General features: G+C 39.1%; 1 protein-coding gene across 5 annotated transcripts in view; it reads left to right on the top strand.

The window, feature by feature from the left end:
- Positions 1–27,960, top strand: part of RBMS3 (RNA binding motif single stranded interacting protein 3) — a gene marked incomplete at its 3' end in the record, with an annotated part of 709,654 nt that overhangs the window by 652,918 nt on the left and 28,776 nt on the right. For all 5 annotated transcript variants that reach the window (XM_082045370.1, XM_082045371.1, XM_082045373.1 and 2 more), the window contains one exon: positions 18,637–18,747. In XM_082045370.1, coding sequence (XP_081901496.1) covers positions 18,637–18,747 — 111 coding nt within the window. The remainder of the gene's footprint in view (positions 1–18,636; positions 18,748–27,960) is intronic.

Raw genomic sequence — 27,960 nt, 5'->3', positions numbered from 1 at the left:
TTTGCTCTCAGGCTGGTGTAAATTAGGAATGAAGCCATTCTAAGTCCATGTATTCAGCAGCGTGAATAACTTCTTGTTATGAATCAGTGGTATCTGCGACATTGTTGAGAGCATGGTTTTAACCTCTTTCTTAATGATTGCAAAAACAAATAGTGAAATATAATAGTATAAACATAGAACATTCTTTGACTGTTTCATAGTGGATTGATGAAGAATGAGTTGTGTAACACAGTAACAGATGAACAGAGTCTGAAGAATTTTTAAGAAGTGCTGAGTTGTTATTTAGTGTAACCACGGAATGATTATTTTTTTAACTACCTGCCAAAGAGAGATGCACTTCCAGCAGGATAGACTTTCTTATCAAATGGCCTATTGTTTAAAGGAAAGTGGAAATTAGGGATAGAAATTTCTCTTCTTCCAGACGTGGTTTAAACACAATTTGTTATTCCTTATTACTGACTACAGCCTGGAGCGCACCTAGTTAAAAGATGTCTGCTGAGCATCCTTCCCACTCCATGCCTTTTAAATAAGTTACCTGGGAGGTTTTGTAAAGTCACTGCAGGCTGGGTTGTCCCTGTCTCTAACATCCATCCCAAATCCCAGGTGTAGCCTTTCACCACTGTGCTTTTCAGAGCGAGTAGTTGAGGGGAGGTTACCTTTACACACCGCACAGCAGACACACATCCCAAAGCAGGAAGAAAACTGTGTTTCTTGTTATCAAATGTCTACTTCTGCCTCCTAAAAAGCCATATAACTCACAGAGAAAAAACATGTGCAGACAGAGTCCTCATCCAGGGCTCAGTCCAGAATAACTTGGATGATTTCTTCAGCTCCAAGCTGAGGGTCATGGGGTTGACACCCTGCTACTGATCTCCATGGTGGGACAATAGGGTTGCATATGATTCACAGAGCAGACAGCCGGCCTTTGTACTTTTCCAGTACAGCAATCTGTAAATCATTATGCACCTCCTCTTTGCCCAATCCACACAGGATGTGAGTCTATGTCAGCTCCCAGCTTGATAGACTTCCTCTTCAGCGCGATCAATAAGAAAACCTCCTGCTTGCAGCTTTGGAAATTACTAGTCTATCGCCTGCCTCTAGCCAAGAGGGTGGGTGTCACATTTGTGGATGTCCCACATCCGATGGGGTTGAGGCTAGAGGCATATTTTCTGTTGGCAGGTAGGGGGAGGGACCTGCCATTGTAAAGCTGGTCCATGCACACTGCTGCAACTTGCTCCTGGCTCACCCTGGTTTCCAGTGGGCCAGGATCACCAGCAGTGTTCTGGGAGAAGCGTGGTTGTACGCACTCCATCACTGACACTTCTTCCTGCTGGCAGGGCATGTCATTTCTGTGGAAAGGAGAGAATTGCTCTAAGTGTACTTATTTTAAATGAGGATGAAGTGTTTGATGCAATGAGCGTTTCCTGGTGCCTGTCACAGGTCTTACTTCAGGGAAAGGAGGGGGTGGACATTTGTCAGGAACGGTTTGAGTGTTTCTGATAGACAGGCAGGTGCAGTGCTGTTTCTCCCTGATTTGTGTCTGTGAAAGTAGCAAAGCTGTATTACCTCCCTCGCTAACTCCCGCTCCAAGTTCAGCAAGTAAAGACACTCATCACGACAGCTAAAGCTGCAACAGGCTGCATCTTCCCCTGGGAACAGCACAAGAAAAACAAGAATATGAAGGGAACGACTTGTGCAGTTCCCCCCTGTTTTCATGGTGCCTTCTATAGACCATAATATGCAGTTCACATCTTCAGCCTCCACTTGATATCCAATTTTAGAAGATTTCAGCCTAAATCTTCATAGGTGTTCAACACCTTGGGCACATTGACTTTAACAGGAGGTGACCTTAGAGCCAATTTTAAGCAGTGGCTTAGGGCAGGGTGATGGGGAGCGAAAATGGTCTTGAAAAGGTACTCTTGGTGCTGTTGCTGCTGCCAAGAGGGAATTTGGGCTCAGTGCTCACCACAGGAAACCTACATTCAGTCCATGCCACTGTTCATGTTACAGGCAGGTGTGACTTTTCTGGAGTAGGTCCCGGGCCCTCCATACTAGTTTTGCCTCCACTTTCCAAGGTAGTAAACCCTGACCATTTATCCTTCGGTGACAAAGTTCAGCTTTGGCTAGAACACCAAGAAACATTTTGCTCTGGGCACAGATGTTGCCACAGGGATAATATAAATAGATTGATGTATACAACTGGCATCCATTCAGAAAAAAAAATATTGGAGGTGTATTTGCTGTAAGCCAGCTGAGCTCATTGTAAAGATTTTGCAATAGAACTTGAGAAGTTTAGGTTACCATAATCGAAGAGAACTTCCTCACATGGGGACTGGATATTCAGCTGTGTTCATTTGTCATTCTTCCTGGAGTTTTACATGCCATTCAAATCTGTCTTCCCATTAAAAATCAGTGGTACGGCTCATGGCTTTGAGAGTGTGGGCTATGGTGACAAGTCGTGATTTGTTTGTGATGTTATCTGCTTGCTTCCCAAATATGCCAATGTACTTGAATCCTCTCTGAGCCTCTTTTCATCGTTTTGTTTAACAGATAAGTAAAAGAGTAAGTAGGAGTATGCCATGAGTGCTGTTGTGTCAAATGAAGTATGAGACTGTACCTTGCTCTTTCCTTTCATCTTTTTGGCCAAACTGGGACAACATGTAACTGGGTATTATACCATATTTATTCTTCTTCTCACAGAAGAAAAGGCTATGTTAACACTTTTGTGCTAGTTAAATTCTTGTGGATAAAGACAAGTGAAGGAACTCTTTTAAGTTAATAATTCCAATATCCAGTATAAGTCCTAGGCACGTCACAGGCATCACTTTTGGATGTTATATGTTCTAAAGGACAATAGTTTTGCTCAAATGCGGTAGTTTCCCTCTGAGAAGTATTTTCTCTATTTCAAATAATGCTATCTATCATTCTGACACGCTCCAAAGTGGGAGCCCAAGCCAAGCAACAGCAGAATTATCAGAAAGTTAGAGTGTGTGGTAGACAAAAACTTACAAGTCCCAAAAGGGTCTTCTGAGAGGCACCCATTTTTACCCTAAATATCATCTGTTAATTGGTTGCTGTGAAGTCAGTACACGCTAATGTGAAAAAGTTTAACTTCGCTGTGAGTCCATTTTGCCAGCCTCTGACTTAGGAATGATGGTAAATGTCATGAACATGTTCTGGCCTCTGCGGTGATCTGCTTAGACCTTGAAGCAGCTGACCTGTAGGGATACCCAAATAGCAAGCTTATCGCAAATACACCTGATCAGAAATGAAAAGATGAATCATCATCTCTAAAATATAGGACAGCTGCCAGCAAATTTGAACATTTTCTCTGCAGAGTTAAGAAACTTGGAATGCAACTTTCTAAAAGCAATGAATCAGTTCTGATGATTGATATAAGACTCTAATTCTCCTGAACGTTTTCAAAGGCTTCCAAAATGTTTCTGAAATATTCCAGTAATTGGTGTTGTACAGTATTAAAAATCCTGCCTAGCTGTCTAATTAAATACAGCCATAGTTGCTTCTCAAAACCAAAATTAACTACTTGGTTTGACATATTGTGAGCCCTCTTATACAGGTGGATAATTCAAGCTCCACAAGGAGTTTTGGTCACCTAGTTTCTCAGTTCAGTGGATCTGCAATTGAATAATTTCCTCTTAATGGGTGACTTGACTAAGTGGTTTGAAAGTAATTAACAAACCCAGTGGATCTGATATTGAAGTGTCTGATCAGCATCTTATCAGGAACTACTTATTTCCTGTGGGAAACTGCAGTCGACTTCTCAACAAATTCAGAAGGCAACTTGTTGCACCTTCTTCTAAGGAAGCTAATCAAGGAATGGTTGTACCATCCCAGGCATGTTTTGACTTGTGATGAAGTGATCCCAGCTGATTTAAAGGCATTTTCAGAAAGTCTATTCTTTATTAGTATTGGATGTTTTATTTGGTCACTTTCAAGAAAGTAGTAATTGACTTCTTACAGACGCAGACTATTTTTTGTCCACTAATACATTTTAATCTTGGCGCACAGCTGTTAATGGGATATTCTTCCACTCCAGAGCAATTCAGATTGATTTTGTTTCTACTTTAGAAATATTACAGTAGAGCCACAGTATATAAAAGTGCCCAGTGTGTTGAGATGAACTAGCCTCACGGTATATGCAGCTCCTAATGGGAGCTCAGTACATTCAGAGAAGAAGTGGTGATTGATTGCCTGGTGCTCAGGCTAATTGATATGGCATTGAGTTAGTCAGAAGCTCTCCGCTCCATCAAAATCACACATGACATTGCTCCAGCAACTCTTAATATTGACTGGGTAGTTCATACGATAAAAGCAGCATGTTTTGGAGGAGATTTCCAGAGCTGAGTGAATCGTCCTCCAGCATCAGTTACATTCTTTCCAGAAAGGCTTCCTGCCTGGAGTAGCATTACTCCTCCGCTGGAAATTTTTTAAAAGGATGTTCTCAGGTCTGTTTATTTTTTATGGGCTTGGATGCGGTCACTGAGATCCTGTGAGATCAGAAGAATGGAATGAAAGTGGCCACAGATGACACTTGAGCTATTTCCACAGCTGGATGCACACCAGCCAGAGTAGGCGGTCCTCTGCAGATGAATTAGTTCGTTGAAGTACATGATACAAAACATCTGTTACAATGAGAACAAACAAAAACAATGTGCCTTTGAAGACTGCGATTTGTTGGGAGCTGCTTGCAAGGGTGCTGAATGAGGCAGTTGTCAGCAAGGAAACATTTTCAGGCTTGCCCTTGTGTGAACTAAAGCAAAACTACACAGTAAAAATATCTAAATTCAATCAAGCAAAAAGCCTGCTTTTCCCAAATTTTGTTACTCTGATTCCTCGGGGAGGGAAAGAGCCCTTGTGTATCAAATGGTTTTTATATCCTAAACCACTTTTAATACAATGGTATAATTCCAGCTGAGTGGCTGTAAAAACTTAGAAGCTACACCGGTAGAATAACTGTTATTCTGTCAGTCGTTCCCTACACTGCTTTATTACCAGCTGTCTCAAAGTGCAATGGACGTTTTTCATTGTCACTGCCACCTGATAACAAATAAAACCTTCAAAATGGTTTTGCTCTGGGGAGTAGCTCACAGCTCCTAGCCATAAGTAGACCTTTCACTTCACCTTGATGAGCAGAAGTGGTCCAAATGTTTCCACCCCATTTTACTCTTACGAGGCAGTTACTTTTGGCTGCCCTTGGATTTTTTTCTCACAGTTGAGCTGAGGAGGAAGTAGGAATACCAGATATTTCTGGAGTAAACAAACACACTATGTGTATAAAGGCTGAAGGCAGATCAATCAAAGCCAGATGTTTATTGGTTGTTACAGTGCAGTATTGTTCTTGTAGATAGTTTAAACAAAATACAGTACTCCTAACACAGTATTTTAGCCATGGTAAGGATGAATTAGATGCAGGTATATACCAAAGCACCAGTTCATCTTTTTTCTTTGTTGTTGTTGTTTTTTGGGGGGTTTTTTGTTTGTTTTGTTTTGGGTTTTTTGTTTGTTTGTTTTTTGGGTTTTTTTTTTTTGTAAAGTGAACATAGTAACTCGAACATAGATATGATAGATGAGAACTGTATCCTATATGCATCATAGGAAAAGGCTGCACTACTGAAGCACTACTACTGCTCTGTGTGTGCACATAACATAGACAATAGTAGTAAAAGAAATAGAAATTAATCCTTTAGATCACGTAAGCAGTAAAGATATGTGATTTTGGACCTAGAGATCCTTTAGTTCTTTTGCTGCTGATGGCCTGCTGTGTCTGCACAAGGCAGCTACATTTTTTTAAAAGGCTCAACAAATCAAACAGGAGATCCTGTGGGTCTCAGGGTGTCAGATGGGACATCGGGGGAAGGCATCTTTCCCGGCTCTGCATCTGTGATCCAGTGGTGGCTGTCAGGAGAGGTGAGAAGCTGCTGAGGAAGCAAAGTTAAACAAGATTCTTGTTTAGTTCAATTGATTCTATTTTATGGTTTCCTGATGAGCAAGTTTTCTGATTGTATACGTAGTCATAGTTTATTATAGCTGTACAAGACAATTATGTTAATCTTACTTTTATTTCCTAATATTCTTTGATCTCATACACATCAAAGATGTAAAATTTTAGTCTTGTTGATAATTAGCTAGAAAGCAAATATGTTGTCTGTCAGTACAGAGGATACAAAGGAAAGAAATTGTCCTGGGGGAGTCTAGATGCTAGTCTAATTTTTTTTTTCTCCTCATCAGATTTTTATTTCCCTTTCATCAGTTGCCTCAGCCATTAAATAAATGTACTGGAAGTAAACTTTGCCATTGTGAAATTCATTCAGCTTTTTAAACCACCTAGTCACTCAGTATGGTTCCTCAATTGGGGAAAAGCAGTTTGGTACATCAAACAAAAATGTACATCAATGTTTCCCAAACTTGCAACAACCCCTTGTGGTCTGTATTGACAAAGGTTTCATGCTTGCTTGCTGTTAGTTTTAAGCAGATCAGGGCTAATGCTGTGCACAGTTCTGATTTGATTCACCCATTATAGTCCAAAGGCTTTGATTCCTGACTTGTGATTAGTGTTGCGGTCAAGAACAGCAAATGAGTATATGCTAAATTATTTGGCTCTGCAGTTGCTCTTCAAAGCTGTCTTTCTGGAAAGAGAAAATACAGCAGGATTATTGTACAATTTCTACAGCAAATCTCTGCATCAGTACTTCATGCCTACAGCTGCTGGATTTATACATTGCAATTTATTCTGGGGATTGACCCCTCCCCCCACTTTTGTTCATGAATTGCAAAAAGATCATTATCTTCATAAATTTGTTTACTGTCCAAAACTTTTGTATGAATAATTTATGGCAACATTTCAGCCTAAGGATTGTTCTCAGTGCGCATAACAAGTATTTATTAGATGGTTTCATACTGGAAGTTGTTATTAGACTTGCCGCCTTCCTGTTCCCAGGTTGGTTGTCCTTATCTTTATTAATTACTTCAGTTTCTAGACAAGATGATTGTCTTGCCATAAAATAAAATTTTTCTTCTTGATTAAACAAGTCTGCAGGCAGACATAGGCTGCCTGTCTGGCAAGTACTGCTGAACAGAAAAATAACACAAAATTTAAAATTGGGTTGTTGAAAATAAAAAAATCATTGAATTAATTGAATTACAGTCTGGATCGGCAAACAAGAGCAAAATCATCTCTGCTTGGGATAATTAATTAATGACAATCTGCCTGTGGTATAAAAGTCTATTGGATACCTGCATGGTAATGTACAGTTTGATGTCTGTCTCTGAGGATTAAAACAATGTGAAATCCTGGTAGCATTCAAGTTGGTGACAAAACCCTAATTGATTTCAGTGGGGCCACGATCTCAGGCCAAATATTTCGAATTCTCTGAACTAAGTCCTGTATGTTACTGAGATTGCTGGATTGTGGAGGTTTTAACCATTGAATTTGCAAACAGCTTCCGCTAAAAATTTGTCCTCATCTAGTTCTGATTTTATGCTTCAAGCTTGTGCATTTCTGCGTTACTTCCCTGCATTTATAATCATTTGCAGTGACACAGGGCTGAAACACCACAAAACAGGGTCTTTCATGTTGCTGTAGTTCCTCGATAGTAGAAATAGTACCAGAAAATACCACAAGAAATACTAACAGAAAACCATTTCATGTACTTTTCAGTCCCACAAATGGTTTTTCTGTGCGCCTGGAAAAGCCACTGCGGAACAGAAATAGGGCTGCCAAGAGCCCGGTCTGTACTGGAGTTTATTGGAACATCTGTTGTTAGTTATGTTGTGCCTTTTGATGTCAAAGACAAAACAAGGGTTTGTTTGGTTTGGGGAGGAAGACGGTTCACATGGAATGAAGATTCACAAGCATGCAGTGCACAGAGTCCAGCCCTTGAGTCCCCGTCACTCTGGAATTAATTAGATCTCTCTTTCTTCTATCCACACAGCTCTCAAGAAAAGATGGGAGTCTTACCTATTTGCCTATCATCTCGTTCTTATTTATCTTCCTTTGGATGTTTCTTGTTTCCTTTTCCTCTGAGGCTACCCTTTGCCTCTGGCTAGGACTGACAAGACTATTACATATATAGTACTCTGTGAATAATGAAATCTGGCTTTGTGGGCAGGATCAAATAATAACTCTAAAACTTGTCTTGAAGTGAAAATGTGCAGAGGGAGAGGGTAGTGACATGGAAAAAGTCGTGAAAATGTTGTTTTGACTCCACTCCAGGAGAGAACTTAGGGAGTGGGGAGAGGGTGAGAAGAAGAACAAAGACAAAATATCTGTAATCTTTCTGTTTTCATTTCTAGGTTATTGAACTAATTTTAAGCTTTTTTTCCCCTTCAAATTTAGATAAATTCTGAAGTGACATGTCATTTTGAAAAATGGTGGAAACATTGCATTTTGACAGGTCCAATTTTTTCATTCTTTTGGTCACAATTATGTGCCAAGTGTGACCTGAATTCACATTCTCCCTCAAAGTGTTTCTTCCAAATAATTCACTGTTCATCTCAGTAATACATGTATACCATCCAGCTGGCTTTTTTTCTTTTTTTTTTTTTTTCCCTAGCTTATACTGTGGTTTATTCCTCCAAAGCATAGAGATCTTCTTGCCTTCATATATTAACAAAAGGCATCTCCCTAAACTCGTGGCAGACCCAGCTGCCCAGTCTGTACTGCCCAGAAGGCGGATCATCCAGTTTGGGTCAAAGACTTTGGTACATTCACCACAGTAGCGGGCTACCAACTTATTCTTCCCTGGCCGCAGAGCAAGGTGCTTTACATTGTCTGAGACATTTTCACAGCAGTACCTGGTAGCAGGCAGTTTCTAGTTGGCTGCCTTGTAGCCTGAAGAATTGCCTTCGGTTGGGTAAGAGTACAGTTTAGAAAAAGACCTTGACACTTCCTGGACTTCTCTTTCTTGGCTCATCCTTAAGACCTCTGAAGTTAGTGTTGACCACAATGGTAGCTTGATCTCTAGATGCCAAAGAAAATAAAACAGACATAAATATTTTTTTCCCCAGGGAAAACTGAGCACCTCTATAATAGTCAAATAGCTGAAAGATATTCAGGATAGCAGCTCAGAGAAACATTTTTTACTTCAACCTAAAATTCTGCTAATCAGGCTGCAGAGAGGACACAAAACTGTAAAGGAGTAAAGAATATCTTTGTTATATGTCAGGATGTAACTGCTGTGCATTGCCATGGGCTTGCACACAGTGACTGCTAGGAAATGGTGGTACACCAAAAAGCTATAATAAATCAAAGCTTTTCATAATAATTACTGCAGCATGTATGGATAAATGTGAACCAGAGAGTCTTACCTCACTTATTCTAATAAATCCATTCACATTACAAAACTGAAGCAGCAAATCTGGACTTCATTTGCCCACGTTGCTTTGGCTACTTTTTTGGCTACTTTGGTTTGTGACAAAACACTGCGCTAGAGCAGGCAGCCTGATCCTGAGAAATGCAGAACTTTCTATATTCATCTGCTTATGCAAATATTCACTGCTGTTTTGAGGTAGGTTGAAATGGGTTAAAATTTCATGTAAATAGCAAGAGGTTACAAGCTATCAGCATAGAGAGAGGTAATACTGAAGTATTTGGTTATTCCAGGCACTACTGTAACTGGGGAGCTGAAAAAGTACTTTGTCATCTGCTTTGTGCCTTCATTTAACTACTATCACCAGAATTCCTCTGAAACTGGTAGTATGGTGGGATGGACTGGTAGTATGGTGGGATGGATGTGGTCCATTCACTAATGTGGAAAATCAACTCTTTTGGGATCAGTCTTTGTGGTTAACAACTTTTTGATAAAATAGGGTTCCCTGCAAAGATGTGGTAGCGATAGGCTCGTGTAGACCCTCTGTAGACCCAGCAGCATGCAGGGCAGTAACCATGCAAACCTTTCCCCTCCGTACCATTGCTACTCTTCATCTTGGAGCTATCCTGCAGGGATGCAGCTCTGGGGATGCATCCCCCCACCTTTTTCAGTCCTTGGGAAGGCTGTTGGACATCACCAGTTGCAGTAATATTTTGTGATGGAGAGTTTCTCTGTGGGTAGCTGCTGCCTGGACATAACTGAACAGCTGTAGCTTGATAATGACTTTCAGTCCCAGCAATGACCGAACCCGGTGACCCAGCATTGAGACTCCCTATTCTATTACCAGTCCTCTGAGCCACTCTGTTCCCCCCATGTACTTTCAACATATTTAACATGTTACAGCTGTGCTCACTCCTATACAATAGTTAAGAGGGCTGCCAGCATTTCCAGTATGAACTCATATTTTAAGGATAATAATTCAGCTGTAAAAATGTGCTCCAGGCTGAAACTTTATAAGGAAGATCTCAGCCCAGGAGTGACTTTATCTGGACAAGAAAAAGGGAAAATATATCAATTTAGTCATTCTTAATTAGTACAGATATATTTAAAAGAAAATAAATAATCCTTGCTGGATCCATTTTTTTTTTCTTTTTAGCTTAATATTAGCCAAAACCTACATTTTAACTTTTCACATCTACTTTTTAGACTTCCTGGTCCACTTGCACAATAAAGTTTTACACACAAGGGTCAGTTTTAAAGTGCTTTTCCTCAATATTTTCATCTTCTTTTGAAAGACAATACAGTATGGAGCAAAGTAGACAAGCTAGCTGTTTTTGATTATTTACTTCAGATCTGCTCATCATGAATCAAGAGGTAAAATGTTCCCTTTTCTTGATTAATTTGGACTGGATTGTGTGATCAAAACCACCTGTCCTCTTTGGGCCTCTAATGGTGATGACCCTGACCGTACCTCGATCTGAACACTCACGGGACTTGGGAAAGTTCAGATGTAGATCCCACACCCATCCCAGAACCTGATAACAGACCAGGTCCTGAGTCCTCTCTATATCGCACAGTTTGTAAAGCACATAGAGGGCTTTGGTAGAAGGGACACTTATAAGTGGCAAGCATTATTGTAATACACAGGATGGTTTCACCTTAAAGCAAACGAGAACTTAAAATACCACATTTTTAGTTATAGAATGTGTTCGCCCTCTGTAGACTCCTATTTTCTGACTGTTGTCACAAAACTGAGGACCTGAGTTTGATTTCATTTGCATCAGTTGTACCTCACTGACTTAAATGTGGTTGCCTTCGAATTAACTTCTCTGTGTGCTTGTTGCTGTCGGCTTTACTGGCTTATTTTGGTCTCATGCATCAGTGATGGAATATTTAGGTAACTTCATTTTTGCAGCCACAGTTTCTCTAGATTGTGTCTGTTTTATCGCTTGTTGAAAACAATGGAAAACTGCACATGTGTCACTGAGGGCACTGTCCAAGGATGATGGAGCAAAAGCCACATGTTGGTGGCAGTTGACTTGTACAGACTTGAGTCCAAGCAGCAATTGGTCTGGTTAGAGTCAGGAAAAACGTAGCATTGGCTCACCTTACTTTTAATGATGAAATATAAGGTAGAGAAGGCACTATTGAAAATGCGTACCTCAGTCTTGGTTTTGAGGTCTGTCACAACACTGGCACTGTCAGGCAACCAGCTTTAACCAGTCAAAGGACAAATCCCAATACAGAATAGAGTGAATTTCACCCATAGTTTCCCCTGGGGCCTTACAAGACCAGAAAATGAAATGCAATTTGGGATCTGGGGTGGGGTGTTTAGGCTCTAAAAACTTGTGGTTTTTAATGAGACGAAAGACAGGGCTGGAATAGTTTTCTTTCTGTTGTTGTGTGAGAAAGGGCTTTGTTTAACCTAACAGACTACAAATCTACCAGAACATGACAGTGAAACAGATTTCTGTATTTGTCCTCCCTAATAAGGAGACATTTCTAGATTTCAAGATCAGAGTGAACCACTGTGATCTAGAACTGAATTGATACATAACATGAACCCAGGCTTAATACAGAACTTCACCGTCTATCAACTTCAAGTCTAAAATCTGTTATTGAATGGAAGCGTATCTTGAGAAATAGATCCTTATCCACTCAGGTTTTCATTCCCAGCATCCTAATAGATAGGACAGGAAGGATTCCTAAGGAGATTATATGGCTATTACTTCCCCTCATCAGCCTTCCAGAACTTTAAATTATTTAAATTCAGAAAATGAGATGGGGAGAGAAAGGACATAATTTTTTCAACCCCCATGCCTTTAACCTTCCTTTGTGCAGGAGCCACACAAAAAGCAGTTTATACATAGGCAGCAGATGACAGTGCTCCACAGCGTGCTCCCATGGAGGATGGACGTTGGGTTTGTAGCTGAATTTGAGAGCAATGCTGCAATATCAGCCTCAGCATTTCAAGGTGGCTCTCTCCCTGTCCCGTGCAAGTGGATACTTGGATTACGTGGCAGACCCTGCCTCAGTGTGGCTCTGAGAGTGCAGCTTAGATTTAGGCCTGACCTGGCAGTTAGCTCTGAACTGCTCAAGAGCTACCTTTGGCTCAACATTGCAAGGACCACCATGCAGATCATGAGCAACTGTGTGAAGCATTCTCATTTGTATTGATCACCAGTAGTAAATTCTGGCTCACAATAACCTTTCTGATCTTGGAGTTGCAGGGAGACATCCTGATATCTACCCATCCCTTGACCATTCTTCCTGTTGTACTTTCAAAAATTAGGGATCTCACAGAGGAGCACTCTGCTCTCTGCCACCCTGACATCTCAATATACCTACCTGGTGCTTCATTCAGTGATACCACCTCACTTTTCTAAAAGCTGAAGACACTTCAGATATTTCCATCTAAGACTGATTGTGGTTAGGTCCTTCTGGTGCTATGGGGCTAACACCATGCACAGCCATACTATTTTTTCCTGGCTGTGGTTGCATAGGATGTAATTTTCTCATCTTACCTCTGATGGATACATAGGTTTATACTACCTGCCTGCTTTTGTCATGTTTTTCCTCTTGTTGGTAGCCAGTTCCTCAGTATTTCTCATGTCTGCCAGTGTCAGTGTTTGTCCTTCAAATGAGTGAATCTTCCAGCACAGCCGCTAGATTGCAGCTCGCGCAGCGCGAGTCCCTCATGGTTTTGGGCAGGAAATGAAACACAGCACATCTGCTACAGATCACAGCTGCTGGCCTGTCACTGGCCACCGTAATGACGTGACTAAAAGTGCACGTTGGAGAAATGTCACAGATATTTCCTCCCCAAACCCAGTTAGCTACTCTCTGTGCCTGGCAAATGACCTGTGTACTAAATCTCACTAGAAAAGCAGAAATCAAAGAAAAGAAAAGCAGCACAGTATTTTGGTCTCATCAGATGTCTGTTGTCATGACTTCATGGAGACACACAGACAGGCAGGCCTGCCTCACCTTGCTTGAGGGGGAGCTGAGGTCCTACTGCATTAAACACACCATACGTGCTCTCATGACACCAACCTGCTCTGGTCCTCTACATCCACGCACAAACTCTGAAGGCAAGTCTTTCTGTTAGGCATTTTTCTTGTATTGCCAGCATATTTCCCTGATTAAAGTAAGTGTTCTCAGCCAGTAATGGAAGCTCTCACTCAATGTTTATTAAATGTTGCACATAAATAAGAAATTTAAAAACCTGTCACTCTTGCTTTTAGTTACTTTTGTCATGCTAAATCCTGGATTGAGAGTTTCAAACATCAAAAAAAGTGTGACCTGAGTTTAATAGAAATGGCAGTATTATTTGTCTTCCCATATGCAATTTTAATTGTATATGTATGTGTGTATATGTATATACGTAAAAGATAATATTGAGGATGCAAATATGGCATCCTTTTTGAAAGCTTTGTTTGAACCCAGTAAGTCAGGGAAGTGAAAATTTAGGAGTAGGATACATTTATACAGTCCCAAAATTGCATTCGGCCCTTTGAAGGCAACTGTGAGGCTGATGTGGCCTCTGATGAAAATTAGTTTGACACCCCTGCTCTAGAGTATCAACTACACTCAGCTCAGTGTCATCAAGATCATGAGTTCTGTGCAGGAAATACAGATTTGTTTTCACTAATAGTGTAAATGTTTTGGAATCTGTGCTTATTTTGACATAGAATGAAAAGACCTTTGGATGTTTTTTGTGAAATCTGGTAGTGGGAAGGACAGGAGAAGGTTTGATCTATTAATATATGGTCCGGTGGTTATGTTCCGGGCAAATCACAACCTCTGTGTTTCTTCTTGTCTTCTGGGATGCTAAGTCTTATGTGAGCATTGTGAGGATGCTTTTGTTAGCGATTAATGTTCTTGACAGGGCAAAAACACTGTTACATGGATTGAATATATCAAGCCAGCATACAGTCAAAGCACTTATAAACTGACAGGTAGGGAGAAAACAAAAGAATTCCTGATAGACATGTCTTGTCTGATAAGTATAAGGAAAATCATCCTTTCACTCAGTTTAATGAAACCTCAAGAAACAACATGTTCTTGATAACATTAAGACATTCACTTGGTAGTATGGTAATAACTTTTCAAATGGAATGACCTAGTGCTCATATGTCTGCACAATATGTCTGTAAACAAATTTGAAAAGTAAGTTTGCTGCTGTAATGTTTATTGGCTTTACATTGGCCAGTATTTACAAGGCAGAATTTGTAAGTATGCTTAACTTGCTAAAACTTTCTAAATAAAGAAAAAGTAAGCTGTCAAACAAGCAGATGCTTACTGTAAGCTTTAGAAACTATTTATTCAGCTGTTATTTGTGCCTTGAGTCCAATATCAGTATTAGAACACTGGAATAAAACAGAAGCCTTTAATACAGTTCATTATTCTAGAAAGCTGGGACTAACTCATCCTTCCTCCCATTGGCCCCCAAGTGCATCTCTCAACTAGTGAACTCTCTGTTCATAAAGCCCCCTAATACACTTTTTATTTCTGATATCACTCTCCCACCCTTCAAGGCACATAAGGTGGCATGTGTCATTGCACTGACGTAAACTTTATTTCTGCTGATGCCTTTTGGTATTGGCGAGTACTTAAAGATAGTTTACTTAATATAATAAATAGGCTGTATTTAGTGTCCTTCCTGTGATTTCAGTTTGTTGATATACAGGGAGTGTACACTGTTTGTAGTTTATAAAGTCAGGCTTCTTTCTTTGCAAGTGGTAAACTAGAAAATATTCTGAAATAAATGCATTCACTTTCTTATATTGAAGGTGTGTCCAATAGAGTTTAGAGCATTTTAAAACAGCAAGATCTTTCAAATAAAGTGGAGAGGAATTAAGGTTTGTATGCCAATTAACTTATCTTGGGTTTATTGCAGTGTTGCATTTTCTTTTGTATCATTGATTTCTCAACAATTGCCCTGTTAATCTTAATTTCTTTTAAAACCACTATAGTGTTGACAGAATTGTATGACAAGTGATATGTCCAGAACATTTGGCCAAATTTAAAATTCATTATGGTAACCAGTTTCTTTCAGGAATTATAAAAAAATTAATCATACTGAGGCAACAGGGTAGACCCAAGTAACTGGCAGGTCAGCTACTTGTTTTGGCAAAAACAGTGGCAAAATCCTCATAATAATTTCTTGTACATGTTTTTTTCAACTAAGCTGGTCCTTCAGTAGCATTATGCCATGCTAAGATGCTTCTTTACACAGTTTACAAATCAGACATCCAAACAGGTGAAGATGAAAAATAAATTTGCTGTACCCTTTGCCAGTCACCAAGTGGATGTTTATCAACAAATACCTATTATAGGCTGAAAAGAATCAAATTACTTTTAATATGATGGCAACATCTGATGCAAGACATTGTTGTCTTCTGCTGCTAAATAAGTTGAATATGAATGGACTTGACAGCGTGTATTATGAAACGCATTTTGGTCTGGAGACTGGGTGTCGCCCCAACAACCAGATGATATTTCCTTAATTAAGTATAATTTTTTCCCTACGTGATCACAAGAGGATTCTGCAAAGTCTGGTGCATTAATGGTTTGGCAAATGCATGTAATTCTCTGCTCTAGGTAACTGTCAGCTTCAAACATGTTAAGCTGTCTTAGGAAAGCTGCAAATACGTGATTTGTATTCCCAGCTTCTTTTCCTAACGTATTAAATGGTGCATGTTTATAAACTGGAATATATGTATTTTCTATTTTAAAACAATATGTTTACTGTCTCTGAGCAATTTTTTTGTCTTTGATATATTTTCTCTCAAGTCCATATTTTTCTTGAATAGCTTATTTTCAAAAACTGTCTTGCCCCTGGAAGACATTTGCTGTCAGATTTTTTCCACTGTGTGTCTGGCACTTGTGTTTGCTACACTAAATCATAAGACTTCCTTCACCACTGCCTTCTCTTGATTTTCAGGTTCCTGAATTTATACACCGGAATAGCTATCAGTGTGTCACATCTGTAATCACAGCAGGTTCCTCCAACCATACCTTTGCAGTAAACATCTTTGCAAAGAAAGCTAGGTATTTTAGGGCTTTGGGACATCCTAAATTAATTGCAGCCACTACTGTGGGCAGTGTGGGACTGCATGAGACTGTGGTACGGGAGTGAATTTCTGCTTACCCCTTCACACGTCACAAGTAGGAGCTCACCTTGTCTGTCACAGAAAACCCTGAGGCAATTGTTCATCTCTGAGCCAAAGGTGAAAACTGCTCGTAGATGGAACTGAGAACTGTTTATGGATTGACAAATTTTATTTGGGCATTTATGGTTCGGTACAGGTAAAATGCTGGGTTTTGGTGTGGATCATTCTGAAAATAAAGATCGTGATTTCTTACCGTAACTAAAAAGTGCAGGTGGAGGTCCAAACCCCAAGACCCACAGATTTGCTTTCAGGCTCCTTAAGCAAAAGGGGTAGATATTTTTCAGCAAAAAGAGAGGAGCAGCATTGAAGAGAAGAATGTCATGTAAGGAAAAAAGAAGGGCTTTTTGAATAAAATGTTAACCCTTCTAGGCTAGAAGAAATTTCGTGGTGAAAGTTTGTGACTATATCTTGAGTTGTAAAGACCTGTGCCAACAAAGAAGGTTAGCACCAGGGTAGTTCATTCGAATGAGTTAATCTATGGGCTAATCTATGTATCTGTGTAAAAGCAATGCAAATTATTGTAGCCAAGAAAGAGGCAAAAGTGTTTGCAAGCATTGCAGGTTTGATACTTGCACACTGATCAACTTGTTTTATAAGCTTTTATTAGGAAGCATGACAGATCTTATGCGGCGGCTAGTTTCTGTAATTTACCAAATTTCTCTAGGGACTCTGTCAGTGCAAGAAACGTAATCCACTATGCAACATAAAACAAGTGTGTATGTATTTCATATGCTGCGGGTGTTATAAAAAGGACTGACCAAGCTGAGCCTATCTCCTCTTTGCTTGCATGCAAGCAATGAGTTCACAGGGACTGCAGAATCTGGGCTTTTCAGATAGGAGGTGCATAGACAAAATATTGCTGGAAGGTGAAAAACGTTGAATTGGTACTTCCTCAGCATTTTTTTATTGTTGTTGTTTATTTTTTATTTGCAACAGAAAATTTGAGATCTTTTGCTTCTAAACAGATTCTTGGCAATACAGTCACATAGCGCTAATCTGAGACAGACACTTAAGAACAGGTGTGCTGTGGGGTTTGGAACTAGTTTATTTTGATTCCTGCTTATAGGTGGATTTTTTCAGTAATCTCTATGAAAAAAATGCCAATTTTCTTAAAAAAAAATTTCATCCACATTTTCTTGTGCTTTTTAACAGATGTAATGTTGTGATTTTTTTTGTGAAAATTTATGATGTGTGCACAGAGACATACATGCACACAAAGTAAAGCTATTATTTAATATGAAGAAATAATAGAAAATACCTTCTTATTTCACTATCTGCAAGGAAAAGAGCAGACCACTCTGTTTCTGACTTTCTCTAACCAACACAGGAAGCAGCATTTTACACCATAGAAATTAAGAGAATCAACACTTCACTAAGGCGTGAGGTTACCAACATGGGACCTTGGGGACTGGGACTGCAAAAAACAAGGAATATGGATGGCAAAGGAGCTTTCTCCAGTGCTCCTCTGGCATGTCTTTTGTTTCATTTTTGTTCAAAGTCTTGTTCTTGCTTTAGTTCATATGCTGTTTGTTATTAATGTCTTTGTTTTTCATGCGGAGAAGAAAAATGCTTTTAAACGCTGTGTATGTGTTTTAAATGGGTGTCACTACCAAACTAGCTGTCAATAGCTAGTCTTACTTAATCAGCTCTAAAATGTCATGAGTAAGAGTTCTTAATTGGGACTGGAAAAATCCAAGATAATTGCCATAATAGGTTGAAGATCTCAGAGACTGAAGGTTTTACAAGTCAGAGAAAATTGAGGACATATGTGTTCTATGTGTAGGATTGTTCTATATAGGATATGGAAGAATAGAAATGACATGCATTTTGCAATGTACAGTAGCATTCATCACTGAATGAACAGATGTATTTGTTTGTCAGAAGCAATGAAGTAAAAAATGACACTTAATTGGAACTGACATAAAATGGCCTCATTAGTAGTACAAATAATATGTGTGTGTAGCTTGGTTGTCAGTAGGAACAAAACATATTTCCTCTGACAAATATATTAGTCTCTTTTAAGATTCATGTCAAGTGTTCAGCCAGGTTCATTCATTTAGAGAGTGCTGTTTTGTTTTGTTTTGGTTTTTTTATAAGTGAAATGTTAAAGTGTAAATGATTTGTGTTTGTAGGGTGCTGTGATAACACCAACAATGGACCACACTATGTCAATGCAGCCAGCAAGCATGATGGGCCCTCTGACCCAACAGATGAACCACCTTTCCTTGGGCACAACAGGAACGGTAAGATCATAGATTGTTCTTTTTACAGTCTATATTGCAAAATGTTTATTGCTTACTGAGTTTCTCCAAGTAATTTATTACTCTTGGGTTTTCAGTGCTTCACTTTTTTGCGGTTTAATATTGCCATGGTTTATTTTGGTTTTGCTCCATGTCCAGAGATGTCTGGCCCTATCTGGGGAAACATATGGAAGTGCCTTTCATCATGACTCAAACATGATGTACCACATAAACAATATCCTCATATCGCTACATCACACACACATATATCTACAGATATGTTTCTAAAACCATCATATAGTTAGCATGAGGTATTATAGAACAGAAAAGACAAAATAGTATGAGTAGTAAAACAGTAAGTCAACAAAAGCTACTCTGTACTTAGCAGGAAGTATCTGTACTAATCGTCATGTAAATATGGAAGTACTCCTCTATCAATTTAGTTTTAAAACAGAAATCGTTTGCTTGTCAATCTAGAAAGTTTTATAGCACTGGGAAATGGGAGTTCTGGCCTCGTGGTAGAATCCAGTACTCACCTACTTTGCTCCAGGCTCAGAAATGTGATTTTGGGTCAAGGTCAGCTGTGTTTCCAGTATATTTAAACATGCATATTTCAACAATTATTTTCTTCTTAAGCTGTGTAAGTCAGACTCAATTAACTCCCTCAGAGTCAGAGAAAGGCAAAAAAAACTGTTAATAAGAATTATTAAAACTCTTACAAATGTTCCCAAAATACAACAGCTTACACACAATAATATATGGTGATTTCATATGTGAATGCTGCATGTACATGTATATTTTTACAAAAATGCACGCATAAACATTCCTTTTGTATGTCTTTAGCACACATGTGCTTTACGTAAATAATTACATGAAAGATCTATTATACATTTACTTTTTTTTTTTTCTATTTCACCACTGTACTACTTGATTCTAAGCTATGGGAGCACAGTTTTCCAACTTTGGTTTTGGTTTGGGGGTTTTTTGAGGTTTGGTTGGTTGGTTAGTTGGTTGGTTTCTTTTTGTTGTTGGTTTTGGGTTTGGTTTTTGGGTTTGGTTTTTGGGTTTGGGTTTTGGTGGGATATTTTTGTTTCTTCTGCTTTGTTTTCTTTAATTGAATAAAGTGCTGAAAAAAGTCTCATCCTTACAAAGATATTTAACTCACTGTATTGGGTCTTCTCTTCTTCTCCCATTTTCTTATCTGTTGAATTTAATTCTAACTCTGGTATCTTTTCCCTCTCTAACAACAACAACCAAACCGCAAAACCTATGTATTTCTTTCTGAGGCAACTAGAATATGATGGTTCATTGTTTATTCCTGTTATTTTAAATGTTTCATTCAATAATCAAAAGAAGCATGAATTACACCTCAAAGTTAATTAATGTCAGCATTTTTCCCCTCTCAAGAGAGATGAAATTTAAGGAAATACCAAGGCTAGTGAGAATTTCTGCATGTCTAATTACTGTGATTCAAAAGTGTGTTTAAAAATTAAGGCAAGCAAATGGAAAATGAATCTGGTTGTGCTGCTAGGAAACTCCTAAGAATTTTTCCTTCTATCTGTCATTTTCATTTCCATGACTCTTACAGACATTGTCTTCCGCATTCGTTTTCTGGCAATCTTTAATGCAAACTAGAAAATTCCCAGCTAATGTTCTCTTCCAACTTGAGACCACTATTGCAATGCTCATAATAAGTCCAGAGTAACAAATCCACTTGGAGAGGCAGGGGAAGGACTATTAAAGGCAATGGATGATCTAATGGGTGATAATAGGATCCTGAATTTATTTTACGGCGACCAAAAGTAAATGAAGTCTTTCCTTCCTTTTCCTAGCTCTTTACACAATCTTATCTTTCAAGGTCAGAGCATTCCGTGACAACTTCTTGAAATACATTCAGAGGTATACCATATAGGTTTATGTTTACTATCTTGAAAATTCTTAACTCATTTACAGAAAACTTAAACAGAGAGAAAGAACAAAATGATTGATGGGTGTTAGAATATCTGTAGGCTTTTCGTAAATCTCAAATGACACCCAATTTTATCACATACAGGATTTCTCTTTCGTAAAAACACAAACAGCACCATGTTCAGCTAAAGTCCTCATGTAAGCAGGATAATCGTGGAGGTCATCAGGAATTCCTCCTGCCAGGAATTAAAGGCAGAACTTTAGGATTTGGGCTGCCAGTAGCAGTTTTGTTGGATGTATCCATCCTCACTTGAAATTGAATCTTCCCGAGGTGTTCTGTCACAGCAAAAAAATTGTGGGGACAATAGACAACCTGTTTAAAGATATGATTTATTTAGAGATACTTCTACTTCATTTTTTTCTGAAGTCTGAATTTCAGTCCAGAGAGAGGAGCATTGACAAATTGAGCCAAGTCCAAAATGTGCTACTGTAGGTACCTCAGCAGGACTAAGTTTATGGGAGATATAAGACATAAACTATACATTTCTCTTGTGAACATACTTTTAATTTTATCCTTAAAACTGTGCAACAGGGTACCATAAAGAGCCACCAGCTATCTTTCAAGAAACCAGACAGATTTTTTTAAAGCAAACAAGCCAAAAAGTCACAAACAATTCTGCTCAGTGTCGACTCTAACTGTCCCAATTTAATTTAAAAGCCTGCAGTATGCAAAGCAGTTTTTATTAAAAGTATTTAATACATCCACTTCCTTACACAAGCCATTTTACTAATTAGCGTAACATATTTTTTCAGGCAAAGCAGACCTCTGTGGTCACTTAACTGAGTGGTGACTTCAAACCCACTTCCAAACTTGCCCAATTCAGGATGAATGCTGGGTTTTTGAAATATTACTTCAGCAGAAAATCTATTCTTCAGCAAGCAAGCTAGAGAAATAACATAAAGGCCTTTGCATGCCTTATATCCTGTGGGAATTACTCTACCTTTTGATGCTCTCTAAAAGATTAAAATGCTCTCTCCAGGCTGGAGCTGTTCCAGGGGGGAGCCCCTTCACAGGGGAGCACTCTTTAGCCCTTTGGGGAGGCGAATTACCTGAGTAAGAGCGGCCTCTGCCAATTCCTGCCCCGACACGAAAAGTTGGATTTGAGTTTTGATCTCTCAGCCCTGAAGCACACGTTAGAACCCCATGGGAATCTGAGGGGCAGCTGCCTCCAACCCTGCCTGCACTTGATTATTTAGTCACCAGGCCAGGGGGGAGCATTTCTGGCTAAATGCCGGCACGGCTGCTTGCTTCCAGCTGGGAACATCCAATCCAGCAGCCAAACCAGAGCAGTTTTCCTACAGCCCCACTCAGCCACCTGCCTTCCCCTGGTGTCATGGGAAGCCTTCAGTTACTGGCCCCAAAAAGAACAAAGGATTTTCTGTAGGAAAGTGTTTGCCATGAATAGCAATGAAAAGTTTTATTTCTCTCCAAAACCCCCAAAGAATGTGTATTTAGTTTTATTTGTTTATCTTTTTAAACATTTTTATTTCTTATCTATTATTGAATTGTCTGCATAAAATCAGACATCTCTGCTCTACGAAGCACTCCTCTGATCAGGAGGATGCACTAAGACTATCAAGATGCCTGTTCAAGTGAAAACCTGAAAATCTGTCTTTACTTGATCTCACTGCCCACCTCATAAAAACATACAGCTTCAGCAAATATTCCAGCCCAAAGCATGGTAAAGGGCATGGAGGGAAGAAAGGAGGTAAAAGTCTGCAGTTTGTGGCAACTCAACCCTGTGTTCATGTGCTGTGAGAGAATTTCATACAGGATGTGCATCTCCCAGTTACTGTGCTTTGTGCTTCATCCCCCAAGAACATAATTCCTTTCTGCCTCTATGAAAACCAAATTGATTTGTGCCAGTGAAAATACAGTTTATGTTACTGATGAATTGAGAAGCAAGTGTGCTGCTCTGATCACCTCCCCAAATCTGCCTGAAATCTGGAGTTAAGCAGAGAATCTGCCAGAGGGACAATTTCTGCCATATTTATATGTATGTGTCATACATACTTCACTCATAAAGAGAAGAAAGTATTTACATGGGTGCACTGGATGTGGGCAAATATGTAAAGAAAACCTAAGCTTAAATTATGTCAAGATTACAGCAAAAAGGCGATAACTCTGAATATTCTGATTAAGGCTGACACCCAGCCTCAGCTCCTACAATTGCATTAAAACAAAATTTTAATGCCAGGAGGCATACTGTGAAGGCAAAGAACCGGTTTTAACCTTGAAATTTTTCTTTTGTTTACTAGTTTATTGTTATTTATTACAGCAAGTCTTGTTTTAAAAAAGGAGTCATCAAGAGAGAAGAGAATGAGTGAGTCTGTAAGGACAGCACTGAAAGAGCAGCATTAGTATGTGTTTAATAATGTATGGAGGCTGGAATTTTTCCATCATCAGCCTGTCATTCAAAATGTTTCCGATACAGCCATTGATCTGACATCTGTTTCATGGTTTAATAAAGTTGTGATTGATGCCTGAGTGGATATAACACAAAAACCTTTAGAAATATAAAAACTGAGCAGTCTGATTGCTGCTTTCAGTCCCTGTTGTTTGACTCCTTTTTATTGTGGCACTTCCATGATTTGCCGTCAGGAGTAACAATAATCTGCCTCTTCAGTGGAAAGAAGATTTGCTCTTTTCTTTCTTCTCTGCTGCTCATTCCTGAAGGAATTTTTCTGTTCTGCACTTACTTGGTCCAGGTTTCTCTCCCCTCCCTGCTGTTAGCATCCGTTTCAGATACTGCTTGGGTTCCAGGTTCATCCAACAAATTGAGGCAGACTTGGTTAGTCCTCTTTGGCAGAGAGGTAATTCCAGCTCCTTTTCCCTCTCTTTTGGAACTGCCCTACCGTAGGCTCATTTCACCTTAAACCTTTGAGGCCCACACCAATGGGAGAGTGAGTATAAGCCAGGTTTTTTACTCAAACTGCTAGCTCAACTGTGCTGCTGCTTAATTGTTCTTCACGCTTGCAGATGGTTCACTCAGCTTTCAGTTTCTAATTTAGAATCATTGTAGACAACTTACAAAATAAGCTCTCCATTGCACTTTTCAAGCAAGCAAACAAACAAACAAACAAACAAAAAACTCAAAAAAAATGTATTTAGTTGTTCCAGATACCTCTGTATTAAAAATGTGGGCAGGGGGAAGAACTGCACTGATATAGTGTGGAATTCTGACAAAACTGCAAATAGCCCTAACTCAGCTTTCCTGGTTTATAGTATCACCAGAAATCTCTCAGTGGAATAACAGGCTTGTTATGCGGGTACATCAGTCTTATCTTTCACTTTGTTAGTTCTTTCTGTTGCCAGCAGAGCTTGATAATATCTCCAGAACCTTTCAATGGAACAACAAGCTTGTTATAAGTTTTTTATCTTTTATTTCCTTTGGACACTCCATGGTCACCAGTGGTTTAAAATGTCACCTAAAGGCCTCAGCAGAATAACTGCTTTGTTAGATAGGGTTGTTTTTTTCCTGTTTAATCTGCAATTCTATTTGCACATATTACAGCTACATGAAGCTGAAACATCATCTCATTCCCCTGATGTTCAGATCCTTGTTACAAAAAGCACTCTCTGTTATTCTAATTGTATGTTGCAAGGCCCCTGGAGTGTTACAGGAGCAAAGTTTCTTTGCAGGCTTGTGCCTTTCACTTTATCAAGTGTTAATCTTGAAGCTCTTTTATTTTGTTTATTGACTGACTGTTTCAGTTACTGTTTTTGTGGAAAATACAGGACTGAACCCATTGCAAATGAAATTAGCTTAGTTCACGCTGAAACTAAGATCATCCTCGTTCATTTACTGAGCCCAAGTACAGGGCAAATGCAAGTGATTAACAACATGGAGCTGTCTGTGGCAGGAGATCCATTTAAGGAGAAATTATTCTGGTTGGAAAGGAGAAGAACAACATAAGCTCTCTCGAGATTTATAAAAAACAAATAACTCCTCCTGCACCTTCCTTCCCAAGCAGCCTTTTGAAAGGCAGCTCCAATTTGCCTGGTACATCATTTCAGATAAAAAAGGGACATTGTGCAACTGGACAGCATGAGATTCCAAACATTCAGTAAAGAACAAATAACTTTTGATGAAGCATTTAACCAATTTGCAGAGTTCACTGCCACTAAATATTATTGAGACAAATAGCTTACCAATCTTAAAAAAAATATATATAGATTAGTTTCTATAATGAAACATTTGCAGGTGCAACAGCTGGATGGAAAAATTCTCAATTTGACAGAATATAGGCCAAACACCTGGTAGGGTGAATAAGGAGAGATGTGATCTTTTCCCTTTTAGGACCTTCTTCAAGTCCCAGTGACTCTTGTGGGAATTAGTTTGATCAGCCCTCCTATAGAGGAAGCTCTTTCTGATCAGCTGTCTCAGCATGGATTCCACAGTCTACATTTGACCATAGCTGTGGTTAGATGGTTTTTTTTGAATGAATAGAGTTTATCACATCCCATTTCTTTAGTGTTCCCCCTTCTCTTCTGAACTCAGCTTTACTTTCTACCATTTGCTGGTAGTGGCTTACTGTTTGCCTTTATGTGCAGGTATGCCTACCTTCAAAGCCATTGCATGCCATAGGCAGAGAAGGGGGGTGTAAAAGGAGATAAACGCAGACAGAGGGAATTCCATTTTTCAGTTCAAGGAGCCCTTCATGTGAGCCCAGCATGTCAGTAGCTTTATTCCGTGCTAAATTTTACCTTCACGTGACACTGCCACAAATGAACAAGTTCTTTTGTTGAGGACTCTTTGCCTCTTTTTGAGGTATCAGCTACTGACTCAAAGTGACATCAGCCCAGATTCCCTTTCAGAGAAGGGCTCAGACTCCCTGACTGTAGTGATAAAACGTTAAATCAACACAAAGCAATGGTGATGGATCAGCAGAACAAAAAGTATCAGCCAAAAGAGCCATAACTAATATAACTTCATTTTCAGCATCAGACAAATGTCTTTCCTATAATTAATTGGCAGCAGACTTCACATATCTGTGAACCAGAATATTTAGAGTCTTGTTTCTCTAGTATTTTCTTATATATGGCTGCTGCAGTTCTGTTTTGTAACTTCTAAAAGTGCTACCTGGTGATACTTTGAAGGACAATGTAGTTCAAAGACACGGCTTCCAAAGCACGTTTAGTATTTACTGATAGCCATGAACTGCATATAAAATGAACTTTTTTTATTTTGCAATAGTGAATAGAAACCAAAAACCATAAACTTATAGTATCTGGCATATAGCGAGCAGTCTGCAGCATATCCTGCCCCCAGAAGGTTCACCTTTGCTGAGTTGAGTCATGCTCCCAGAAGTTTTTGTTCCTATGTCTGCTAGAGATGAAACAAGATTGTGAACTCTTTTTGCTAGCTACTAGCAGGTCATTCCCCTAAAAACTTTGAATGTTAGGAGTAAAAAGTACATGTTCACACATGTGCATGTGAAATGGTGCTGATGCCACAAATAACAGGGTAGATTTTCGGGACATAAGATTGTTTTAGTTTCATTTGGTTGGTTTTAGTGATTTGTATACTATTTAACTGAAAGAGGCTCTTCATTTAACAGACAGGGAAGCAGAAAAGAGGAACAAATAATAGGTTAAAAACATCTGAAAATAATTCCAAGTTTGAAACATCCTGCCACACCTATGACTGGCAAACTCAGTAAAAGGTGGAGAACAAAAGTCAGGTCTATCATCTGTATTTTCTTGATGTGTTTCTCTTTTGTAAGTATGTTTTCAATTTTGTAATTAAGATTGTAACTCTTTTCTTTATTAGAACAAAATTTGTTTTTATTGTCCTGTCTGTGTCTAAAGTAGACTCGGGTGATTCTGACAGAAACAATGACTGCAGCTTTCCAGAGAAGTAATGAATCTGAGTTATCAGTGGTGCAGACAAATTCTGTGGGGTTTCTGTAACCCAAGACAAGTTTGAGGATCTTAGAGAGGTGCAGGTTTTTTGCTGAACTGTGATCATGTAAAAAGCAAGAATTGTCTCCCAGAGTTGGTACTTCCATTGGTCTTCTCTGCCAAGAGCTGGGAAACAATCCTGTGGTCATGTCTCCACACGCTACAAGCGTTCGTAAGCACAGCAAGAAGTCCTGAAATGCTTGAAGGGGCTGTATCCGGCTCAGAAAAGAACAACATGATCAATTAGATGTAAGGATGACCACAGTCTCTGCTAATCACTGCTGCAGTCCCTCACACAATATCAGTTCTGTCTAAGATGAGGTACTTCAGTTGTATCAACTTCGATCACAGATGTCGTAAAAAAGGGCATGAAGGGGATGGACAACAGTAGCTTGTAACACAATGTATGTACATGAAGGGCATCCATGGAAAGGAGGAGATGGTTTTCACAGCACTAACAATATAAATAAGGAGCTGAAAATAAAATAGGGAAAGCATAACTTGAATATCTCGCAGAAATTGCCAGTATATTAAGAGCTCTACTTGTGTTTGAAATGAATCAGGGAAAGGTCCTTGTTTGGGACATGTAGAACTCAACTGGGCCAAATGCCTTCAAATCCACAGGAGGGACTTTCAGCCATTGGCACAAAAACAGATCAATGGTCTATCAGCCTTTTTTCATCTCCACCCTCTGTGTTTCATTGCAAAGGAACATTGTTATTTCAGTTCAAACCGAGTAATAATAATTTAATTTTTAGTTTCTATTCATTTAAGTACTGAGGATTCAGCATCATGTACCAAGACTCAGACAAGACCTGTACATCAAAATATCATGTTATTTTCAATGTCTGAAGTTTACGCAGTCAAAGAGTAAACGTATGTTACAAGTGACCATGTCATGCAAGTGACCACGTCATGCAAGTGACAGTGTTCACTTCCAAAAAAACATTTGGGACCAAGAGCTAAGACTGATTGATTTCAACATGTGTTGTGTGGATTAGTAAGTGTACTGCTTGCTTTTGGCTTTCTTTTTTTTTTTTTTTTTTTAATGGATGGGTACATTTTGTTAAGCAAAATATTTCTTCTCTGAGCAGCAACCTTTGAATTACATTTCCAGGGTTTTCCCATAGGGAAAACTTCACTTCCAGGGGCACTGGGAATTCACAGAAACACTAGATTATAGATGCTATAGTGTTTCTGAAGGTAACACATCACCACATTATTGAACACACCTGCAATGGAGTTGAAATGGGATTTAATTTGAAGAACGTTCAGTGTTTTTAATATTTTAATCACAGTGATGGAAATAGCATAACCTTTGCATTGGGCAATGGCCTAGACCT

The sequence above is a fragment of the Streptopelia decaocto genome (genome assembly GCF_964273445.1).
Source record: "Streptopelia decaocto genome assembly, chromosome: 2".
Classification (NCBI taxonomy): domain Eukaryota; kingdom Metazoa; phylum Chordata; class Aves; order Columbiformes; family Columbidae; genus Streptopelia; species Streptopelia decaocto.
The sequence above is the reverse complement of the archived record's forward strand: the minus strand, read 5'-3'. Positions and strand labels throughout refer to the sequence as shown.